Source organism: Athene noctua, chromosome 1, assembly GCF_965140245.1.
Source record: "Athene noctua chromosome 1, bAthNoc1.hap1.1, whole genome shotgun sequence".
In the NCBI taxonomy this organism is placed as follows: Eukaryota; Metazoa; Chordata; class Aves; order Strigiformes; family Strigidae; genus Athene; species Athene noctua.
In genome coordinates this window covers 63,161,706-63,184,440 of record NC_134037.1, presented here as the reverse complement: position 1 = coordinate 63,184,440, position 22,735 = coordinate 63,161,706, and the positions used below count along the sequence as shown (strand labels likewise).

Sequence of the window (22,735 nt, the reverse complement as noted above, 5' to 3'; positions counted from 1 at the left end):
TGACTTTTGGAACTCAGACATAAACTTGGAAGATATTTAAAGTGAACAAGTCAGTTATGATAACTGCAATTCTAGAGGCCACAGAACCTTGAAAAGTGTAGGGATTAGTACAAGTAGTCTCCTGAGTTTTCAGAAGGATGGCACAACTGACTGGCTCCTGATACTGATAGAAAGTATCAGTGGTTTTTAGCCATTTTCCTATAAGCATCCTGGTTTCTGTGGTTCAGAGAAATCTCCAGATGCCAAAATGGATGAGGTTTGGACAGCACAGTGCAAGTTAAAATGCTCCTCAGTCTCCAGGTGGTTCTACTGAGTTCATTGATTTAGGATGTACTGTGATCTTCAAGTAACAAACCAAATCATAATACTTCTCACTACATTCTTTTTCACTTCTGAGCAATGTATTTTTGGTTCTATTCTGTTGAGATTGCTTCCATCTGTCAGAATGCTTGCTTAACAGAAATTCCTGTTAGTTTTGGCTTCATATAACTTGGGTAACGTAAGACAACAGTAACCAAGAAGTTGATTTCTATATGCATATAGGTATTCTCACTCCTACATTACATGGAAGAATAGCAGATAACAATCTTACCTGCTTTTCTTCAAAACAGAGATATTCTGCCTATCAAAAAGGGGAAGAGAACCCCATGCAGCCTAATAACATAAGAACACACTGCCACAACAGTCTGCATGAGTAGGGAGGTTGTCAAGGAAGTGGTAATTCTGGGATATGTATAAGTGGAGATCAAAATGGAGATACATGCATTTAAGGGGATGTCTTAATGGACTTTTCATACAAAAGTATGTAAGAAGAAGCTCTATAAAATCTTTCTATAAAATCTTTCAGGTATTTTTGATATAATGTAGTATTAGTTGCAGAACTCGTTTGGTGGGAAGAAAGCATATTACTTTAATTCTTTATTGATTTGGATCCTTCTGATTTGTTAGACACTAGATCAATATTGGGTTTTATTGCAACTGTATTTAATCCTTAAAACTGCAAATATAATATTCTTGAAAACAATATTACTTTCACCGAGAGCTGTATTTTTTCAAATACTGATCAGAACCTTTTGTCAGGGAAAAATTAATAGTGCTTTCAGGTCAGCATAGCTTGTGCTTAGCTATCACTTCCATTGATTAAACATGTACTAATTAAACAACCGTTGTCATGCAGAGAAACATAAGCCCCAAGTGTGATCAGTCCTAATAACAGTCAAGTTTTACAGATTCTGCTTGTATGTAATTCAAATGTTCTGGAATATTGTGCAATTCTGATGAGTTTTCCTTGTTACTTTTTTTAATATAATATATCTATAGCAAAAACTGCAACATGCAACAAAATAAATTGTTCTCCAGGCACTTCTCAAGCTGTCTTTATAATACATAAGCAATTTCAAATACAATTACAGGCTCATTTAATGAGAAGATAGTTCAGTAATTAATTCTGCTTAAATACTTAGAAAAGTGAGTCATGTGGGTCCTACACAAAAGTACTTAATATGTCTTTAATCATGATCGCATAAGGGTTCATAATAAATGTTGGAATTGTTCTACAGATTGTTTCCTAGATTAAGGTTTCATAAAGGAAACAAGCATCTCTGGTGATAGACTGTTTTAAAAAAAAAAAAAAAAAGATTTATTGCTCAAAGCGATGAGCAACTACAATACAAAGTGTTTCTTGAAGTATTCTTCTATTTGACAACTCAAGCTGAATGGCAACTTTTAGTTTGGCCACAGAAGAAATCAAATAGATGGAATAAAATAAATACCATGAGAGAGGTCAGATTTTGTGAGATTTGATCACGATCAGAATGACAACTAACTGTACCTTTGGCCAGGATGCAGGGGGAGCTTCTCACCTTTTAGTCATGTTAACTATGGAAGTGAGCTTCTTGGAGCAGCTGGTATCCTGCACTGTTGACCTGTCTACACCTCTGGAAGGTTTGAAACTTTTGATTTTCAGTCTGCTCAGTTGTTTGGGGTTTTTATACTGCACTTGAAAAAAGATACTTGGATTAGTAACGTTAGCACAAATCACAAGCATGGTAAACGCTGCTAATACCAGCAGTGTTACATTAGTCTGTTTGGCGTGAAGCAAATCCTGCAAGAGTTTTTGGAGGTAAGTATATATGAATGACTTGACTGGGCCAGGCTAAATAACTAACACGCCCAGATTCCTGTCTCTGAGGCTACTGGTAGCTACCTAGGGGTATGTGTAAGAATAAGTACTGTACTAGAAAGTTATACTTTCCCAAATATTCCAGCAAATTTCAAAGACTTGCTGGTCTATCGGTCTTCCATATTTATCTGCCTCTCTGGATTTTTGGCTAATTGCTTTTAAAAAAATTCCTCTGGCAGGAATTTTTACCATTTCATGTGTCTTAAGAAAAAAAAACAACACCTTTCATTTCTTTTGAATCTGCCTCTGCTAACTTCATTTGATAGCACCACTGCAGATACTAGAAGAGACAGCCAACAGTCATTCTCTCTGCAGTCATTCCCCAGCCAAAAGCTATTCCACAATTCTCTATCATTCTTACTGCCTTTCTCTGTACCTTTTCTACTTAAGTAGAGACTTTACATTCTGTTCTGAGAAGTGAAGAGGAAGCAGTAACAGATAGGCAAGAAGGTTTTAAACATGTTTACTGGTTGTAAATGGAGTGGAATTCTAGCTTCACATTACTGCTAGTGACAGGAAGACAGAGGACAATATTGAAACAATTATTGAAAACATTATTTTCTCACAGTCACTTTTTCCGTATATATTTGGAGAATGCTTTTATAATTCATCTAGACAAAGACTTAGATCTATGGTGTTATTTAAATATATATTTTTGCTTTTTGAAGGAATTATGTAAGATACCGTGATGTGTTTCATGCTGGTACCATGAAAACAGGTAATTCTTGACACTATTCAGTAATGGAACTGAAAACACAAGGCCTAAGGATTTTCATGACATGTTAATGAGCCTTGAATGTCAGATCTTCCTACGTGTTAGCAATTACAGCTCAATAAGTAGTTGTGTCAAAGGCATCCAGTTTATCTATATAGTGTTTTCTTTGGTATTCATACTGCCATTTTACAGTAAAGTGCTGTTAAAGAGTAATATCACTTTTCAACATTTTAGATATCTCTATCCTCAATCATGTTGTGAAATCGACAAAATCAATTTTATGTTGTGGTAAGGCTTGCTGAGCTTCAGTTCTGTATCTTTGCATGTGGTCCAGGCCAATCTTTTCTTGGGTGGTGGGGGAATGGGTGTTTGGAATTGGGGGATGTCTGTGTTACAATTTCTTTTAACCTCTGATCCAAGATCACTACTCTTCTATTAGCAGCATCTTTCTTAAACAAAAGAAGTCAATTATTTGCAGCAGCTGTCTCAATTTCCAAAGGATTGTGTAGATTGTAGTTAATGAAAGAAGAGGAAAAAATATATTACAGAGAGTAGTTAAAGGTTTTCTGTAAAGATATCAGTATCACAGACGTTCATGTACTCAGGTAAACAACAGTTTCACTGGGGTGGCTGAAGAATGCACTTTTTTTCACTTCAAAGCTGCTGGTCTACTTTGCAAGCAACAATTTGTTATCTATGAATTATTGTAGGAAAACAGGAAGTGTTCCATAGCACAGGACACTGAATCAGTTGGCAGTCTGTCCTGCATGTTGCAAGAATCTATACCAGCTGCTTTTGAGGAAATTGTCAGAGTCTTAAATAGCAAATAATGAAATAACATACCCCAATAGGTCAGATTCATTGATTCTGCACCATGGTTTTTCTAGATGAGACAGCTGTAAGCAGAGGTGGATCATTAGAATCAAACTTTCATCATTAGAATAAAACTCCACCTTTACAGTCAAGTCTGGATGTACTACTTGTAAAGAAAGTGTTCATTGCTTTGGACTGTGTTGTACTAGGTCTGCCAGGCATGAGAGGAGCTCAGAGAGCCGGTGCTCCCCGTGTCCCGAATAGCTATGAATGTAAGGTCCAGTCAAGAGCTGGGTGATAGGGAGCTCTTGAGATTTCCCATTTGACAGTTGCCTTTGAAGCGCTTCTTTCCTTTTGCTCTCTGAAGCACATCATGTTTGCTGCTATTCAAATGAAATATCTAGTGTGAAGTTTAAGAAGGGAAGGGCTGCACACTTTTATCTTACAGGGGAAAAGAAGTTTATACAAAGAGAAGAATCAGAAATGTGTCTTCAGCCTTTTGATTGCAAAATTCTGGGAAGGCACTTATGGCACTATTGCAGGTGGGGCATCTTGAAACACACAGCAAACCTGTTAATGGGCATCTGGAGTGAATTCCCAGCTGGAAGTGGGGGGAATTGCAATTCAGTGCGACTGAACTGTAGATTCCTCTGCCAGCTGACTGAGATAAACTTGGTTTTACGATCTTTGCTCTTCCAGGTTTTGCTGTGGTTCTCTTACAGGGTTGCTTCCTTTGAAGTCAAAGTCCATATGTCTATCTTGTATTTAACTTTTGCTGTTCATTTTAATGCCATGACTTCTGAATAAATGCCCTCTTTTTTCACCCAGCATCTTCTACTGACTTCAAGAGGAACTACAAATTACTCTGCACTTTCAAACATAGATAATTCTTTTGGGAACCTGAATAGAGACTACCATATCTAATTAGAGGTACTTGCATTTAAGCATCTTAACCTTTCATTTTACTATACAAATGCCATGTATTTTATGTTATTTGCATAGATCTAAACCAGTGTGATGAATTATTTTTAAAAATAGGATAGTATTAAAATCTAGAGGACTGTTATGTATAACAAAGGTACTAGCTGCTTGACTCGTTTTCTTCTCATAGACTTTGATAAATTAGAGTGTTTCTTAAATCTGTGGTCATGGTTTCATTAGTGGTTTTATAAAATGATTCGAAGAAGTTCTTAAAAGTCTATGAGAACCAAAATTGTGCAAACCACATATAATCTCAGACAGGGCATTATCCGCTCTGTTCTTGCAGGGTGGGTAATGGCAAACAGCTGTAATGAAAGGTAATTGCAGACAGCAATTGCTAGCAGAGAGGGACAGTAAATATCAGGAATATTAATGACAGTCACTTCTCATTCTTCATAAGTTTGGGTTTAAATTTTGGGGTCAGAAACAGAGAAGCCAAAAGGCAATAGTACTTTCAAACAGTTTGAGTTGTGTTTTTATGGGCCTTCTGCTACAGCCAATCTGAGATGCACTAAAAATTGTAGATCTACAGCTAAAGGACGGGGGAAAAAAAGACAATTTTTTTTGTGGGACAAATGACATGCAAAAAAGAAAACTCCATACTCACTTTTTTTTTTTTATTTGAAAAGTCATCCATTTGTCCTTAAATTAGATTAATAATTGGTTTACAGAATACTGGCTGAATCTTTTCATGTTTTCAAAATTTGGCATGGTCAGTCAACAGAGAGAAGTCCTTTTGTTCCCCAACACTTATATTTTCCTTCCAAAATCTGTGGAAAACATATATATTACAAAACCTACAATCTTTCCCAAAGTGTAATAAAAAAGTCAGTTCCCCTTCATCGCCCTTCTCAATTGCATAGATGTCAGTGTTTGATATGAACTTGCTATTTATGTATCTTCAATTTAATAAGACTGCCTTCCTTGTATATGCCAGTTCAGCTCTCTCAGGAGCTTGTTATATAGCTTTCTATAAAGGCTAGGGAGGGGCTAGTGAGCAAAGTACTTTCCCTCACCCAAAATACTGTCATGTAAGGGAACTGTACGTTGCAGGAGGTCTCTGGTGTCTGATGAGTTGCATAATGTACTGCTTACTTGGCCTCGTGAGAAAGCAAAACTCTTACAAGACCTTTTTGAACGGCAGCAGCTGTTTCATTTGCATGGCACAGCCCTAATTTCTTCTCTCCATTTTGTTTTCCTCTGTGGTATTTATCCACAGCTGGTTATTTTTAAACCCACAGATCTGAGTACTGGTTTTAACCTTACTTCCTGAGATGTGAGACTCCCTTAAATGTCCTTCAGTTCTTGCACTTTCTCTCTTTTTGTCCAGATCTCCTGGGTTTTTTCTGCTGGCTGTAGTAATTCAGGAGGACATTTCTGGGGTCTTCTGCCATGGCCAGTTCCTCATTAACTGAAAAATAAACGAAACAACACAAAATTCCATAAGAATGTGATAATTTCCTATGGTGAATTTTTATAAAGAAAAGGAGCTGACGTATGTCAGTAAGAACTAATCTTATTAAATTGAAGGTGCCTAAGTAGCATCTTAGTATCAGTTTACTCATGCCCCTAGAAGAAAGTCTAGGGAGTGTGAGATTGGGACTGTGCCTATGCCCAGTGAAGCACTGACACAGACTCTATTGACATCAAAAAAAATATTCTATTTCCATCTGCCTCCACCAGTTTTCAATCAGACTAAAATCCTTAAACAACAGCAAGGAGCACAGTTAGCTTGTGCTAGCGATTCATGTTCTGCTTTACTGCGGCAGTGCCACGAGAACCTCAAACTGGCCTGATCCTCCTGATGCTGCCTGTGGTACAAACAGAACAGAAAAATCTCTGTCCCCATAACCTGGCATCTTCAGAACAGGATGGTGTCATCAGAGACTTGAAGAATATTTGGAAAGGGATGGAGAAGCAGAGGAAAGGAAAGAAAAGAAAACAAACAAACAAACAAACAAACAAACAAACCACAGAACAAAGCCCAGTTATCATAAAACACTTTGTCACGGGATATTAGCTTCCCTTGTCATTGCTAGTTCAGGAGAAATGCGTGCTGTTTTGTTTATTGATTTTGGTTTTATTTTTAAGGAATGTTGAAGGGATGATAATAAAGTGAGTTTTGATATATTCACATGGAGCCTTTTGCTGCAGAGAGAAAAATTAAGTGCTTATTTGTCAATGAAATAAGGCAGCCTTGCTTTTAGTAATGCAATTTTGTTGGGGTTTTTTAAGGAGATCTAAGGAAATAGGCACCTAAAGTCTGATGAATTTCTGAGGTTCTGTCAGAGAGGAAGGGTTGGCATTTAAAGGAGTCCATTCTCAGGCTTATCTGTGGTTAGTCATTTTGCTCACCTGATGGTCTTAAGCTGAAGCTGACTTGGCTTGCCTGTACAGGGAGAGCTGCTCAGGATGATTTGTATGAGTTGGCTGGAAGCCTAAGTGGTAGGCTGGACTCTGGCAGTCTCAGATCAAGCAAAAGAAGGGTTTGGAGGCCCAGCCAGAACACCTGTGATCTGCAAACTGAGACTCTCCTTCCCTGAGGCACTGAACAGCCGGATGATTCCCTTCAAACATCCTCTCATCCTCTCAGTTACGAGAGAGAGAAGCACAGAAGCAATATTCCTCTGGCAAATAAGTCTGCCAACTGCTTCATTCACCTATCTCTCTTAAAGCCCTGATTGCTAATCTCTGAAAAATTAGGAAATTGCTACTTAAACTCACTAGAAATCCAAAACTAAAAATTCTGTTCTTTAAAAGAGGCAGGATTTAACATCTGGTTCTACAGATTATTTGCAGACCTGCAGAAAAGTGCAGCTGAGCAGGCTATGGGCACCGTGAAAGAGGGCAGGCTGGTTCGTTTCAGCAGTTGCCCATGCAAGCATGAATGCTGTCAGTATTTTCAGACTGGCTCTTTTGGCTTAATGAAAGTATTGTCTGAGCCTACACAAAAAACCTGAACTGATGGGACCTATAACCCACATGCTATTCTTGTTTCGCTTGATCCTAGCTGGAATACAAAAGCAAGAGAATCACCAGGTAAGAATGAATATCTCAGTATTATTTCATAACAACTGATGCCTAACACAGAGATGATTATTTGCTGAATGGGAGAATCCCTGCTTTTATCCAAAACCTAATGCAATCATTTCATTAGCTTCCATTTCAACCTTTTTCCAGAAAGAGCTCTCAATACTTAGCCTTGAATTGTATGATGTTTTGGCACCACACCATTTTCTGGTTGTTGTTTATTAGTGTGTGAAAAACTGTCAGCACCTTGCTCTAAGGATGATTTCTAACCAAAAGCAGAGCTGGGTTAGGCATGTGGAACAGGCTTCCATAGTTCATTAATACATCAGCTGAAAGCACGTCTTGAACAGGAAATGTTTGAGTTTTAGCAGCCTGAAGGTAAGGTGGTGTATGTTTGTATGCAAACACCCTTCCTCTCTGTTAAAGCCTGAGGTCTAAATGCCTGGAGATCTTATACAAAATAGAAAGTGAATTCATTCTACATTTCTGGGTATGTGTGGCCTTTTATAATTGTGTTAAATTGCCTAATTTTCTGGATTTCAGAAGACTGCAGCATAGAGCAAACTTGAATGTACAAATCACAGTGCTTGATCTGACATCTGGGTAAGAGTTCTTCCCGAGCCTTGCACTGGTGGGTCAGTCTAGCCTTTTCCTGTTGGGCTGATGCACCTCAGGCCAGCTCAGTGTCAATGCCTCAGCTTATCTGCAGAGACCTGTGGTCAGGATTGTCCTGCCTGCCCCAGGCAAGTCTGCTTTTGCAATCATGGGTGAGCTGCTAGAGCTGAAGCCTGTAGTACATGCATGGTGGACAATTGTCCCAGGCAGGTTTCTCACCAAGCTGTACAAAGAAGCATCTGAAGTTTACAGAGGAAATCTAGGACATTAACGTAGCTCTATGGAGAAGAGGTTCAAGAGGCAACTAATTCGAGGAACAGACAGCTCAGTGTCTGCAAGAACACGTTTTGGAAGGGCTGAGGGAAAGAAAGGATGAGGACTCTGATCTGAACATGCACTGGGGCTAGTTTTGGCGTCTGGAGGCCTAGAACAAGAGCACAGCATGTGTGAATCTGCTGCTGCAGCTGGGACCCAAACCTGGAAGGTGTGAAGATCATCCTCTTAAAACTGCATCATCTGATGTACAGGGGCTTCCCTTCTAAAAGAAACTGCCAGACTGCTATGGCTGTAGTCTAGTGTCTTTTCTGTGCAGGACCAGTCAGGTTCTGTGGCCAGCCTTGGTTTGCAGTACCCAGGTGTGTTGCACTCACTGTGCATTTACTTGGGTGGGGGTGTTTCTTGTCTTGGTTTTACTCTGAAGGTAGATTTTTGATGTGAGTATAACCTGATTTTAAAATAGAAAAGGCAAGATGGCAAATGTGCATTTAGGTACAAAATAAAAGCAAATATGTATCTTTGAAAGAATACAGATGTATATTCAGTAGCCAACTATTTATAGTGTAGCTGCTGTTACCTGTCAGTGAAGACTTGCACAAAGACAAAAGTTCTGTACTTTAACTACCCTATTCTTTTTCTCCATTTTGGTTGCTCCTTCTATAGTGTGGTGTAGTAAAATCTTCTATCGTATGGTATGTAAAACTATGGAGTTTTAACTGAGGATTCAGTCCAAGTTCTAAACAAATTCCTGTAACACTTTTCAAATAGAAAATGGTCTAAAATGCAGTACACCTTCATAAAATTGTTTATGATCATAATTCTCTTCAGTTTAGTTAGTACAAGCCTAACAGTAGCCTGTTAAATGAGAAGTTTTGTCTGCCTACCCACTCATTGCCCCCAAGTCCTGACTCACCTTCTAATAGTTTGATCCTGAGGTAGGCAATTAGCAGCAGCAGGAGTAAAGTCACAGGCATGAAGATCCCAGCAAAGAGAACATAGCCAGGCAGCTCCTTCACAAACACTGAAAGTATGTAACTTACGCTCATTTTCCTCTGTGGCCACCGTGCTGAGCAAGATCCTTCAGATCTCCAAGTATGAAACTTATTTATCCTGCCTTCTTCCTTTTCCCCCTGTATCCACATTCTGCTCTTTGCTCAGGCTATTATCTCTTTTTGGACTTTGGTTTGTTTGTGTAGGCCTGTGATTCCCCGTAGGACCGGAGTTCACTTGCTAAATTACTCAACCACAAAGTTTAAAAGTGCGTATTGAAGTAGTGTAGGGTTTTGAACTTTTGGTATGTTGGGCTAGGCAGGGCTCAGTATGTAAAGCTGCTGCCTTTTGAACAATATGGGTTCTGTCATCTGCTAATACAGGCCATTCTGAATAATAAGCACCCTCTTTCTAGATATATTATTAATTTTACAATAGGCCTTAAAAGCTTACCCAGGGTGAAGACCCTGTTGTACATACCACACAGACATACATGTGGTCTCTGCTCTGAAGAGTTTTCAGACCAGACCACTGAGGCAAGAAGCAAGTGACTGAGTGGATGCTGTACCAACAGCATTTTTTCCAAAGAGCAGCTGCAGAACAGTGAAATTCAGGAAGGTTTCTTTTTTAGCAAAGTTAAAAATATTCAAGAACCTTTTAAACATTCAAGTAACTGGATTAAGTGTGTTCAGTTTTTCCCATCTGGTCACCAGCCTATGGCAGAACCGTGTCTAGGATTCACTGATTGGTTTAAAAAAGTTTAGTCATTTTATAGCCCTTCCCTATACCTTCAGATTTCTAAACACATCTGGTCAGTAGACCTGACACCTTGGAAGTGCTACTGCACGCAGGTTGCATTGGTTACACTTGGGGGCAATGCAGAATCTCACGGTTTGACCTGCCAATGTGCTTGAATTCCAGCAGAGATGTGCTTCAGGTTATTGGAAATCAGGTTAGTCTACCTGAACATTCCATCTTTGGCTTATCAAATCTGGTGCCTAATGAACATATCAGGTAACATTAAGCATTGTGGGTTTGTGGCTCCAGCAGTTTATGACATGGACAAAAAATCTGGCTCATTTCATGTGCATTTGAGAGATGGTGAAGATTTTATTTGTCTAATACCTACCAAATCTGAAACTAGACCATGAGCTCAAGGTGAAAACGACCATGTTGAGACCAGTTTTCTCCAGGCATCCAGAAAGAATGTACAAGATTTGCTTGACTAGTTGGGTAGACTGGTGCCAATGGGACATGCAGCAGATTTGTAGATTTTCAGGGGAAAGAGGTATTTCTGTGTTCACCATGTTTTCTCCTTCTACTGTATTCAAAAGGCAAGCAAACTCACCTAATAATTATTTTCAGATTGTAATTTTTTTTGAACTGTAACATGTTTGAGATCCTCCCTTTTGTGACAGCAAGTGATGGCGAATATCATGTTTGCAGGCAAATTCCTGGTTTTGATAATCACCTGCAGTTGTGATTGATAAAAGAACAGATAGAGTGTGCTTATTTCTTTCTCATATTTCTTTGGCTTCGGTTTCTAACTATTACGTATCTTACTCTGCCTTTTCCCACTAGATGTTTAACCTCATTCGTAAAGTGCTTTATAATCCACTGATGAAAAGCATGGATTAAAAGTCAGGTGGTGAGGATATTAATATTATTATAGGCCCATCTGTTGCCAGATGATTCCTTCCTTGCATAGATACCTGTCAGCTGTGATCAACAAATTCCTTAACATAAAAAGTTAATTCAGAAAATTTTTTTAGGCTATCATGAATGTTAGTGTTCCGGTCTGCAAAACAGTGGTAATATTTTGATGGACCCTGTTCTGGATCCTTTTAAAAATTCCTTCCTAACTGGTATTCTTAAAAAAAAAATAAATCTTGAGCAACTAGAGATCTCAGTCTATGAGAACAAAGCCTGTGACTGAATTCCGAGCACTGTGACATTGCGAGATAAGGCAAGGGGGGTATTTCTCTTTGATACATGTCCATGGCTCACAGTGATGTTAATGAGAACTAAATACCTGCATACAAGGGCAAAGCAGTCACTTGAATTTTTTTTAATTGGCTTTCCTTGTGTGCCTGAGATATTAGTTCTTTCTGTTAAATGCGAGTCAGAGGAGATGATGAAGTGTGTAGCTGCCTTTCTTGTCACACCTGACTGTTGTGGGACCAGACAGCTGATGGACACGGAGCAGACAGATTGGAAGTGGTTAGTTTCTGACCAGGAAAAACAAGAAAACTCCCAGATTTCTGCACTGTACAACCTCCTTGCAAAACAGCAGGTGTCAGCTCTGATCCCAGCAGTCACGCGAGAAACAAAACTTGGCTGGTGGCTGTTCAGTGCAGCAAACATGTAAAGCAAGTTTCCATATCAAAGCAGGACAAATGCCGGTGGAAACAAGGTTAAATGTTTTTTATCATGAAAGCAGTTAATTTTCTACCTGGGTTGGCTGGGATGGCAGCAGTTGTGGGTAAAGCTGAGGGGGGCTCTGCTGCTGCATGGGCAGTGGCATTTGGCAGAGAGTCTCCTGTGCCCCAGCAAGCCCTGGCCTGCGGTGGCAATGCCTTGCATGTCTCTGCTCTGTGATCACATCTACTAAAGCCAAAGGAAAACTGGGAAATGTGGGCCAAGCATGGATTAGTAACACAGGAACATATGGTTTCTTGGATGATCTGTGAAGCTTGGGTTTATTTGAGAAAATAGATGGATTCACGAGCTTTTCAAAAATGTCACTGACTTCTCACCAGTTGGAAAGAAGCAAATGATTGCCTGTCACCCCCATCCTGGTGCTGCCAGCCCTATGGTACAGGGCAGACCTGCCGAAATCTTCCTTTCTGGCTCATGGGAAATTCAACCGTTTCAAAATTTTACTTTTGGCTTGAATCAGAAACTTAATTTCCTGTGAAATACAATTTAAGGAACACTAATTTTAGAGCCCTTAACACACTTATTTCAGCTGTATCATTTTGATTATTTACATAAAATATGTACACAAATTAATTCATTCAAACTTTAAATTACTTCTATTTCTAAAGCTTGCCAACTAACATTAGAAATGGTGAACATTACACCTACCTTGTTGGAAGGAATACTTTAACTTGTCAGCTTTGTGTGTGTGGTAGCAACGCATTCTTGTTGAATATTTAGATTCAAACACAGTTTCCAAAGAAAAACTTTAACTTCAAATTTTTAAATGGCTTTACTACGGAATCTAGGCAAAGAAATACCTGTTGGAGCTGATGGGAAGGAGTAAGATCTGCCCTTGAAGACTCAAACACAATAAAGAAAAAAAAAAAAATAGTTATTGCAGGAGTTTGAGAACCTTTTGGGCAGTATCCAAGTTGCACACATTCTGTAAATGCAAATTGCCAGCATGCATGACAAGCAAACTTGCAAAGCTGAGGTTGCTCTCTCTCAGGGAAAACACTGAAAAGGTTGACGCGAGACTGCAACTTTTTAAAAAAATCAGTATTTCTGTAATTATGGTGGAAAGAGGAGGTGGTAGTTTGGTCCAGGCTCAGTAAGGACAGATCCTTCCAGTACAGACCAGCAGGTTGGGTGCAGACTCCCATTTCTCCTTGAGCCAGTGTCAAAACTGGCCCCACAGGTCTGGATATTCCCACAGGTGGACCCTGGCCCAGGAGGGGTGTTGGTAAGCTGGGTCCACTGCTCAGGAGACATTTTTTGAATGGAAAGAGGGCTTTAGTTTCCTGGGCTATCAAGTTAAAAGGCTTCCTGAAAAGTGTATTAATTTTATTACATTTAAATGTCAAGTGAGCATTTAGATTTCATCTTTCTTCTGCATGTTCTTCTAGAAGAAATCCTTTCTTCTCCTGTTCAACCCAAATTTGATAAAGGCTATTAGATCAGGTAGCTTGATATCTTTATTATTACAGGCAGTTTTATTTCCTGCCGTGTCCTTTGTAGAATCCAATAAATTGATTTTTTAAGGCATGTTTTCTCAAAACGCATTTAGCCTTAGTTTGAAAACATGAGGAGATGGAGAATGATCTGTCCCTCTCCATTAGCTGTTCATGATGTAAGACGCTCGCCTTGTGTCTGGTTTAGAGCTTGCCATGCTTCTGCTTCTAGCTGCTTGTTCTGCCTGCCCCTTCCTCGGTGGGTTGGGGAGGCTTCAGGGATCTGGAATTTTTTCCCTGTGAAAGTATGTATGCCTTGGAATGTCACTTCTCAATATCTTTCTGTTAAACTACACACACTGGTCTTTTAATTCCTTATAGTAGGAATAATTTTTGTCCATTCTTGAAATGTCCTTGAAGGTTTTCTGTGTGTCCTCTAATTTTTGAAGATACCTTTTGAAACGTGAGCATAGCAAAGGTGATCACCTGTAACACTCCTAAAGGTAAAACTCTGTCTTTATTCCCACTTCCTACTCTGATGTTCACTCATCAGAAGGGCTTATTAGCATGACTGCTAGAGCCTTTGGAGGCACTTGCTGCATTGCACACCTGCTCTGGGTCTCAGTCCTCTTCAGGATTGTGGTTTCCCAGGACAGTCTTTAGGGATGACCTGTTAATGTTGTTTCTAGAAGTAAAACTTTGCTTTGGAAATGTTGCAATGCTTTTTCTTGTAATAAACCCAGTCTCTCACAAATGATCCAGATCACACAGCCTAAGTGATGTGTTCTCCTTATTACTTAGCAACAAGCCTTTGATCATCTGCACTCTTTAGGAGTGGTGATTTTATATCAGTTTCTATTTTGTTTTGTTTTTTTTTCCTTTCCAACTTTGACTATTTTCTGCTCTGTTGCTTTTCTTGTACAAGCATTTGTGTCTTCACATGGTAACCTGGTTCAACTATTGATCCCACTGAAAAGCTGCATAAACTGTTTCTGGGCTTTGAGGGGAAGGTGTTAGCTAGATTATTTTTAAACTAGATCTGTTTTCTGACTCAGTTTATTGTGTGGGCATCCACAAGAAGATGCTGATACAGCAGCCTGGAAGTCATAAGTCCAGTGCCATTAAAAGTCATATAATGGACAACCATTGAATCAGACTCAGTCAGCACGAGTTTATGAAAGGCAGGTCCTGCCTGACAAACCTGGTCTCCTTCTATGACAGGACGACCTGCTTAGTGGATGAGGGAAAGTCTGTGGATGTTGCCTACCTTGACTTTAGTAAGGCCTTTGACACCATTTCCCACAGCATTCTCCTGGTGAAACTGGCTGCTCATGGCTTGGATGGGCACACGCTTTGCTGGGTAAAAAAATGGCTGGATGGCCGGGCCCAAAGAGTTGTGGTGAATGGAGTTAAATCCGGTTTGTGGCCGGTCACAAGAGGTGTCCCCCAGGGCTCGGTTTTGGGCCCACTCCTGTTCAACATCTTTATTGATGATCTAGACGAGGGGATCAAGTGCACCCTCAGTCAGTTTGCAGATGACACCCAGTTGGGTGGGAGTGTTGATCTGCTCGAGGGCAGGGAAGCTCTGCAGAGAGACCTGGACAGGCTGGAGCCATGGGCTGAGGCCAACTGGAGGAGTTTCAATAAGGCCAAATGCCGGGGGCTGCCCTTGGGCCACAACAACCCCCAGCAGCGCTACAGGCTTGGGGAGGAGTGGTTGGAGAGCTGCCAGTCAGAGAGGGACCTGGGGGTGCTGACTGACAGCTGGCTGAACAGGAGCCAGCAGTGTGCCCAGGGGGCCAAGAAGGCCAATGGCATCCTGGCTTGTGTCAGCAATAGCGTGGCCAGCAGGGACAGGGAAGGGATCTCACCCCTGGACTCGGCACTGGTGAGGCCACACCTCGATGACATTTTTGGGCCCCTCACTCCAAAAAGGACATTGAATGACTCGAGCGTGTCCAGAGAAGGGCAACGAAGCTGGTGCAGGGTCTGGAGCACAGGTCGTATGGGGAGCGGCTGAGGGAACTGGGGGTGTTTAGTCTGGGGAAGAGGAGGCTGAGGGGAGACCTCATCGCCCTCTACAGCTACCTGAAAGGAGGGTGCAGAGAGCTGGGGATGAGCCTCTTTAACCAAGTAACAAGCGATAGGACAAGAGGGAATGGCCACAAGTTGTGCCAGGGAAGGTTTAGACTGGATATTAAGAAGCATTTATTTACAGAACGGGTTATTAGGCATTGGAATGGGCTGCCCAGGGAGGTGGTGGAGTCCCCATCCCTGGAGGCATTTAAGAGTAGAGTTGACATAGCACTGAGGGATATGGTGTAGTTGGGAACTGTCAGTGTTAGGTTAATGTTTGGACTAGATGATCTTCAAGATCTTTTCTAACCTAGACGATTCTGTGATTCTGTGATTCATACAGAGGTGGTGATGAGTGGCCATTTAGGAAGGAGCCCCTTCCTCAAAGTGAGGCAGTAGATGGAAATGGGTCTGCTGCCACATGGCTAACTGTGCCTCACCAGAAGCACCACATGCAGCAACTCCCCCATGGATATGACTTTTAAGATCCCTGCAGCAATTCCTAATTCGTTACTTCTGTGGTTTATTGATACAGAAAAGTGATTACTTTTTAATGAGCACATTATGTGTTACTAATTCAAGTGCCTTAGGACATCTAAGTGTATTGAAGCTGTGGTTGCCTTTATCAAACAAACTTGTAATCTCATTAAAAAAGTAACAGCTATTTTGCATAAGTAGCTTATTTATATTCCATTTCTTTATCTGTTTGAACAATCTTTGCATTCTTCCTGCCATGCATTTATTGTTCTCACCTATAACTAGGCCAGATCATTTGAGCGTTGGCATGAAAATAATGGGGTTCAGTCTCCCTGATATTATGTTTAAGATTTATGAAAAATTAGCATAACTGAAACAAAAACCTGCTTGGCAAACTTCTAGCCCTCTTTCAGTCTTCTTGATTTTCCAAGTGTTTCTGTTCAGTACAGGCAGTACAGGTTGTTTAAGTTTCAGCTTTCTTATTAATCTCCTGTAGAGATGAATATTAATTTACCTGTGCAGAAGCATCTGGCAGTGGTACCAGTGGATGAGCCTTCTTTTGAGTACAAACCAAAATATTTATTGAGCAGTAATTTTTCTGAGACATTATTATTTAAAGCATCTTGATATGGGATGCTGTGAACATTTCTCTTGCTTCCATGATAATTTTAGAAGAATGGAAAAGAAGAATCCATTTTTTCCTAGTCCTTTGACCACAGAATTTTCCATGGTGAAAGGTTGTGATAGTGTCTATTTTCTGTATTCATGGCTTCAGATGTGTTGATGGCAATCCTTTTATTTTATTTTTTTTTCATTTTTCCCAAGAAAATAAGTTATGGAATCACTATGTTTGTCCTCACTAATAACTCTTAGCCAAATTCAAAAAATGTTAAAAGGCGCAGAAAAGTCAAAGCAAGTTACTTAAGAGTACTGTGAAAATTGGTGTTTCAGAAGAAAAACTGCGGTTAGGGCACAAATGGAGGGGAAAGACAGCAGAGCTCAGCTCCCATGTGTTCAGTTTGGGAGCCGGACACCAATCGCTGCCCCTGTACCCATCAGCCACACCACACTATCACGTGTAGCCACTCAGTCCATAACAGTATCATAAGGGCCATGGGTATGACAGTGGAGTTACTACAGTGGCAAGGGGTATAGTATCAAAGGGTACAAACTCATAGAAAACTAGGCTTTGCTACTTCTGCTGCTTGTGGGGAGAAATTATTTCTAGCTGCTGCCTTTCCTGTTTAACCAATAAGACATTTTGTTCAGTCATGCTTGTCTTTGACTGGAAATATGGCCCTAGCCATTGGCCCTGAGCAAATGTTTATTAAAGAGGGGGGTTTTGTATTTCTGTTAAATACAAATTTATTAATTATGTTGGCTGTTTTATTAGGTTAATAAACATTTATTGTTTTCCATCAAGCAATTTTGCTAAAAATTTTGGAGATAAATTAATTTCTAACAGACATTTTAGTCTGTGTGCACAATTTCTTGTTAGAATTGCCCACTGTTCACCTGTATCTAATAAGACCAGTTCCCAGTGACTGCTCTGTACACAGCTGCTCTTCACGAGTCCCAGTGCAGGATTATTTCACCTGTGCCTGGCATAACTCAGTCCTACAAGGTCCCTCCCTACTGCTGAATCCCATTTCTGTTAGAAGATCATAGATCTTTAGAAGCCATATGATGAATGTTCTGTGCATAAGACTTCAAGCAGCAGTGTGTTAAATGGAAGGGTATCTTCATCTTTTTAAACAAACACTGCAAAACGCAATCTCTTTCCATCCCATCTCTTGTATGGCTCACAGCTGCCTCCCGGTGTGCTTTTTCTTGTTGATTAGCAAAGAGGATAGCAGTGTCACATTTAGATGGTGCAGATAAGTGAGTGGTGAAAAACTGATGCTCTGATATCCCAGGAAGGCAGAGCAAGTTTGAACTGGGAATGGTAGTGAGGTGGTAGCACAATGTTCTTTCTGTCCTACCCATAACCCTTGTCTCCAGCTACAAGGGCAGTTTGCTGTACTAGCATTTGCTCACTGACAGGTCATTTTTCACCTAATAGCAGGCTACAGGGGCTAGATTTACAGTTGTGCCCTGCTAGCTCAACAGGCTGAATGGGATATGCCCCAGCCACCTCCTGCGCCTGACCCCAGCCCTGGCTAGTCCAGCATGGAGCTGAGCTGCTGCAGTGACACCTGGCTGGAGCAGCCACAGCACCGATGGTGAGGAAGGCCGCTCGGTGCCACAGGTTGTTCTTAACCCCTGTGAACAAGCTACACTGGGTGTCACTAATGCAAAACTGTATTTTATTCAGTGACTAAGTGTGCACAGGTGTGTAGCTGTATTAGATTTGAGTCACGGCTCTGCGGAGTAAAAAAAAAGTGGCATCTTCCAAATCAGAGTGGTTTTTAAGACATGTTAACTTATTTGTGCTTACTTGTGTGCCATAAAAGTGACTTGAGCCATGATGCCTCATCTGCTTTTCCAGATGGCTGAGGATTTTTCAGTGTCTCAGTTTCAAGATCCTTATTAGACATACTTGAAAAAAAGCCCAGGATTTCATAAAGCTGATAGAGCTGTAGAAGACTCAAGATCCACATTAAAAGTGTCTGTGTCACTGCTGCCAGTAACCTAAGTCTTTAAAGTTATTCATTAAAGGTCTGGCAGACATTTAATGTAGGTTTTCCCTGTGAGATTCCCTCACAGCAAGCCGAACCATGACCCTCTCCCCATTGCATGGACAGCCTCCCCGGAGAACGAGGGCTCCTCTGTGCAGCCAAACACCAGGGAGACAAGCTGCTGGTTAAACAGGGGTCAGCTACGGTTTCATCAGAAACCTATTGGGCTAAAGCCCAGTGTAACCTTGGGTGAAAATAATCTACAGTGAAATGAAAGGTACGGTAAATTAGTAAGTAATGCTCCTCTGCCACAATGTCCGTAAAGAAATAAAATCTCTGTGTGAGAGAAATTTCCAGCTTATCTGCTACTGCTATTGAAAGCTATGGTTAGTTTAATGCATTTTGTCAGTTATCTAGTACTCAATTAATGTGACATGAAATAAAATGGCATGAGCATATATCATTCTCTGTTATATATTCCTGGTGAATGCTAATTAATTTGTCGTTCCACTTTCCACGCTGTACATTTACACAGTAATGAGTTGTAGCCATCTGCTGGCATGAAATGATTTTTTTTTTTTTTTCTCCCCAGAAAGGAGAAAGGCAGACAGCCCTTCATGTGTTTCCTTCTACTGTAACATATCCAGAAAACCTTATGCTTAACCCTGACTCTGGCATCAACAAATGCTAATTTACACATGCAACTATGTAAGACCAAGGAAAGTTTTTAAACCTACATTGTTCAATGATTTAAAATAGTTACTGTGAATGCTTCATGTAGTATTGTAAGAGAGCAACATCTGCCTTTTTTTCCTGAATGAGGAATGCACTCTAAGGTCTGTTACTCATTAGAAGGATAAGGTAAATATACTCTGTCCTCACCAGAAAACTGCCCTATAGGCAGCAGTTTCTCTAGTATGAATGTTAAACCAGGTAGAGCTGTGGCAGTAGGAAAAAGGAGCTGCAAAATGATAAAATAGAAAGGGGAAATAATTGAGACAAATGCTTCCTGTTTGAAAAAGGTACGGCTGCTTTGAGGATCTATTGCCCCAATCTGCTAATTTTTCAGATTGTGGGCTAAATTTATATGGAAAATGCTGTTAGGCCCTGTAAAACCTGATCGATATAATAGCAAATATATCTGTAATGGGGGGCAAGACTATTTAGCTGATTTGTACAGGTACCTCAAGATACTGATTGAATAGCCTGAAGGATAAGGGGGGGGGGGGGGGGGGGAGGGTGGTGGAAATGAGATCTCCTTTTCTTTAAATTGCAATGAAATGATTAATGACTCAGGATTAGGGGATGGTGAGGACATAGTTTTCTTATCTAGTAAAATCTGAAGCTCATAAATGCTTTTTTTCCCTCTCTTTTTAATGTTAGACTAGAGCTAAGCAATAATCTAATGGTGATGTAAGTATCCATTTATGATAAAATGGTGAGGCATTTTGGGTTAACCAGAAAGTCAATCTACAGGCTTCAGAACCTATTGTAAAAACCTTCCATTGAATTGAAATTGGCTTTAGTAAATTGACATTTTCCATAAAATAATATTTTGACTAAAAAATTTCAGTCCACTCCTATTTTGGTCCTTCTTCATTCCCTTCATGACCTCTTACTGTGGGCAAGACAAATGCTCAGAGACCCTGACTTGCATGTCAAGCAGAAATCACAAAATCTGTTTTTATGATGTTTGTTTCATGACTTCAGAAGTTTGTTCCTTTGCAGAAGCCATGCTGGCTCTTCCAGAACAGGTTGTGTTTACACAGGAATTGAGTAATCCCACCCTTTTATTCCTTTCTTAGTGATTCTACTAATTTGCCTAATACAGACACCAGCTTTACCAGTTCTTCTACCCTGAAGTTCCCATCTCTCTTAAAACTTGGTGGGTTTTTTTGCACCATCAAGACCTGAGATACCATGGCAGTTTTAACCAACTACCACTGCTGGTACCTCACCTATTTCATCCTTGATTTTTCTTGGAACTTCTCAGGAATAATGGGGATGTGTTAGTGTTCATTTTCAGAGTTTGTTCAGCAACTTCTTCTACAGTCACTTAAAATTTCAGATATTTGCTGCCCCCTTATTCTCCACCAAGGAGTTCTAGCATGGGAGTCCCCCCAGTTTCTTCCAGAGTGGGTACTTACAAAAGGAATTCATTTAACTTCCCTGCAGTGTCTTGTCCGGGGACTGCCCTCAAAGAGATGTCTGATCTTTATTTTAAAATTACCTTAAGTATTTTGGCTCCTCAAAGAAATAGAAGTCACAAATGTCAAGAAGATCAAACAAAAATGATGGGAGGAAGAGCTATGGATATGTTTAATGTACTAAACACACCAAGGACTCTTAACTCACAGTGTGCTATCAAGCAAAGTTTGGTCTACATGAACTGAAGAGTATGAACACAGAGGAGCACTCTGACTTCTTAGTGGGTATGTGCCCTCAGGCAGATTTTTACCTCCCCTGTCAACATGTGGTGGCTGATCGCTCTCCTGGTGAGCCTATGCCTAGGTAGTAATCAGACAGTGGCTGTGAATTCATAGCCTACTCTACCCAGTGACATATTTTTGCTTATGTGTGTATGCATCCATGTATCTGAAGACTATGATTTATCAGTCTTGAGTGTCTGAGCAGTTTTATTGTTTACAAAAACAGAAACAACATGGCATCTGCAGAGCTACAATCATCTATAATTATTGTTGCAGTATGCTGCTTCTCTGGTAGATTTAAAGACTAGAGAGAAATTAGCAAAAATACACATTTTAAAATTTTCTGATTCATTTTCTTCCCCTATTGCCTATACAGATCTCTATCCCACACACTGTTTCTTCCATTCATGCTGTTTTTATCTTGGTAGCATTGTCTGTTTTCACTTATAGTTAGTTGTGTGACAGCAACCTGCTGATTTTTCAATGGCTTCCAACAGCATTTATTATCTAGCACTCTTCTTCAATCAGTGGATTGCAGAAGCACAGTGCACTCAGGAGTACTCAGATAATGGCTTACAATCAACGACATTAGAGATGTGTTCTCCTATCTCTCTGTAGTGCTTATTTGTGCATTTGGCAGAGAGTTGTAATACCAACATTTAAAGTTATAATAGGGCTTTCTATCTGAGGGTCCCCAAGAGCTGTGCAAAGCACAGATAGATTCGCTCCCTTAGATGTGCTGGGGATTTCAGTGCCTCCTGAGAACGCTGGGATTAGCGATTCCTATTTTACAGCAACAAAACTAGTATTTTACCTTGTCTTAGCAAATTTATAGTAAGAAAATGGCTTCTTTGTCTTCTAAGAATTTATTGAGGTTCCCTTGATGGAGACCTCACAGGGCAGCTATAGCTGGCAGATTTCCCTGGAGCTGGTTGGAGGCAGAGAGGAATCTTTGTATCAGAGATGGTATGATAATGTCACTCACAATCAGAGTGACTGAGTAACTTAGTGTATCTTTATTTGGTCATACCCAAAGAACTAAGAAACATCTCCCATGTCACAAATCGGTGTGGAAAAGTTTGGATGGCACATTGACAGAAAGTAACAGGGGCTTTCTCTGGACTCTGAACACAAGGGAAGGCAATGGCTGTAGTTTAATGCACCATTAAAGTCTGTCTCAGTGAGGAAGAAGCAAAAGTGGAAGAGAGAAGACAATCCAGGGAGATGGAGTAGAAGAAGTCTTGGTGACTCAGGCCTGAAAGAAATTTTGTTAATGGCACTGTTGACTGCTGAAAAGTTGGAAAAGCAAAGAAATGTCCTCCTACTTTTTGTTTACTAAGCAGAGTCTTGTTTCTCAGACATAAAATAGACACTCTTCTCTCTATTTCACTACTCTAAATAGTAATGTAGGTTGGATGTGTTGACTACCAGCTGAAGTGGAAAGGGTGCAAAAGAATGGCTCCCATAACTTACTGTGGTAAAAGAGGGTGAAGAGCACATATACTGCTTCTATTAAGCTAACTCTCTGCTTGCTGGGAGTAAGAAAACTAAGTTTAAACACTAATAGCCAAAATTACAAGGAAATAATTGTGAAAGCAGATCTTAAGTGCTCAGTTTACTGCTCTAGACATATTTGACATTACTGGGAGAAGTAATACTAA

General features: G+C 40.3%; 1 protein-coding gene across 1 annotated transcript; it reads right to left on the bottom strand.

Annotated features, from left to right (window-relative positions):
- Window positions 1-5,371: 5,371 nt before the first annotated feature.
- SMLR1 (small leucine rich protein 1) lies at window positions 5,372-9,658 on the bottom strand. The gene is made up of 3 exons (XM_074923977.1): window positions 9,526-9,658; window positions 5,958-6,102; window positions 5,372-5,461 (listed from the first exon to the last, which is right to left on the bottom strand). The coding sequence occupies exons 1-2, from the start codon at window positions 9,656-9,658 to the stop codon at window positions 5,990-5,992; spliced, it is 246 nt and encodes an 81-aa protein (XP_074780078.1). The 3' UTR covers window positions 5,372-5,461; window positions 5,958-5,989.
- Window positions 9,659-22,735: the final 13,077 nt, after the last annotated feature.

Excerpts from the sequence above, each read along its gene's own strand:
- SMLR1 (XM_074923977.1), bottom strand. The coding sequence starts at position 9,658 with ATGAGCGTAAGTTACATACTTTCAGTGTTTGTGAAGGAGCTGCCTGGC. Across the intron at positions 6,103-9,525 it reads CAGGATCAAACTATTAGAAG|TTAATGAGGAACTGGCCATG; the intron begins GTGAGTCAGGAC and ends TTTATTTTTCAG.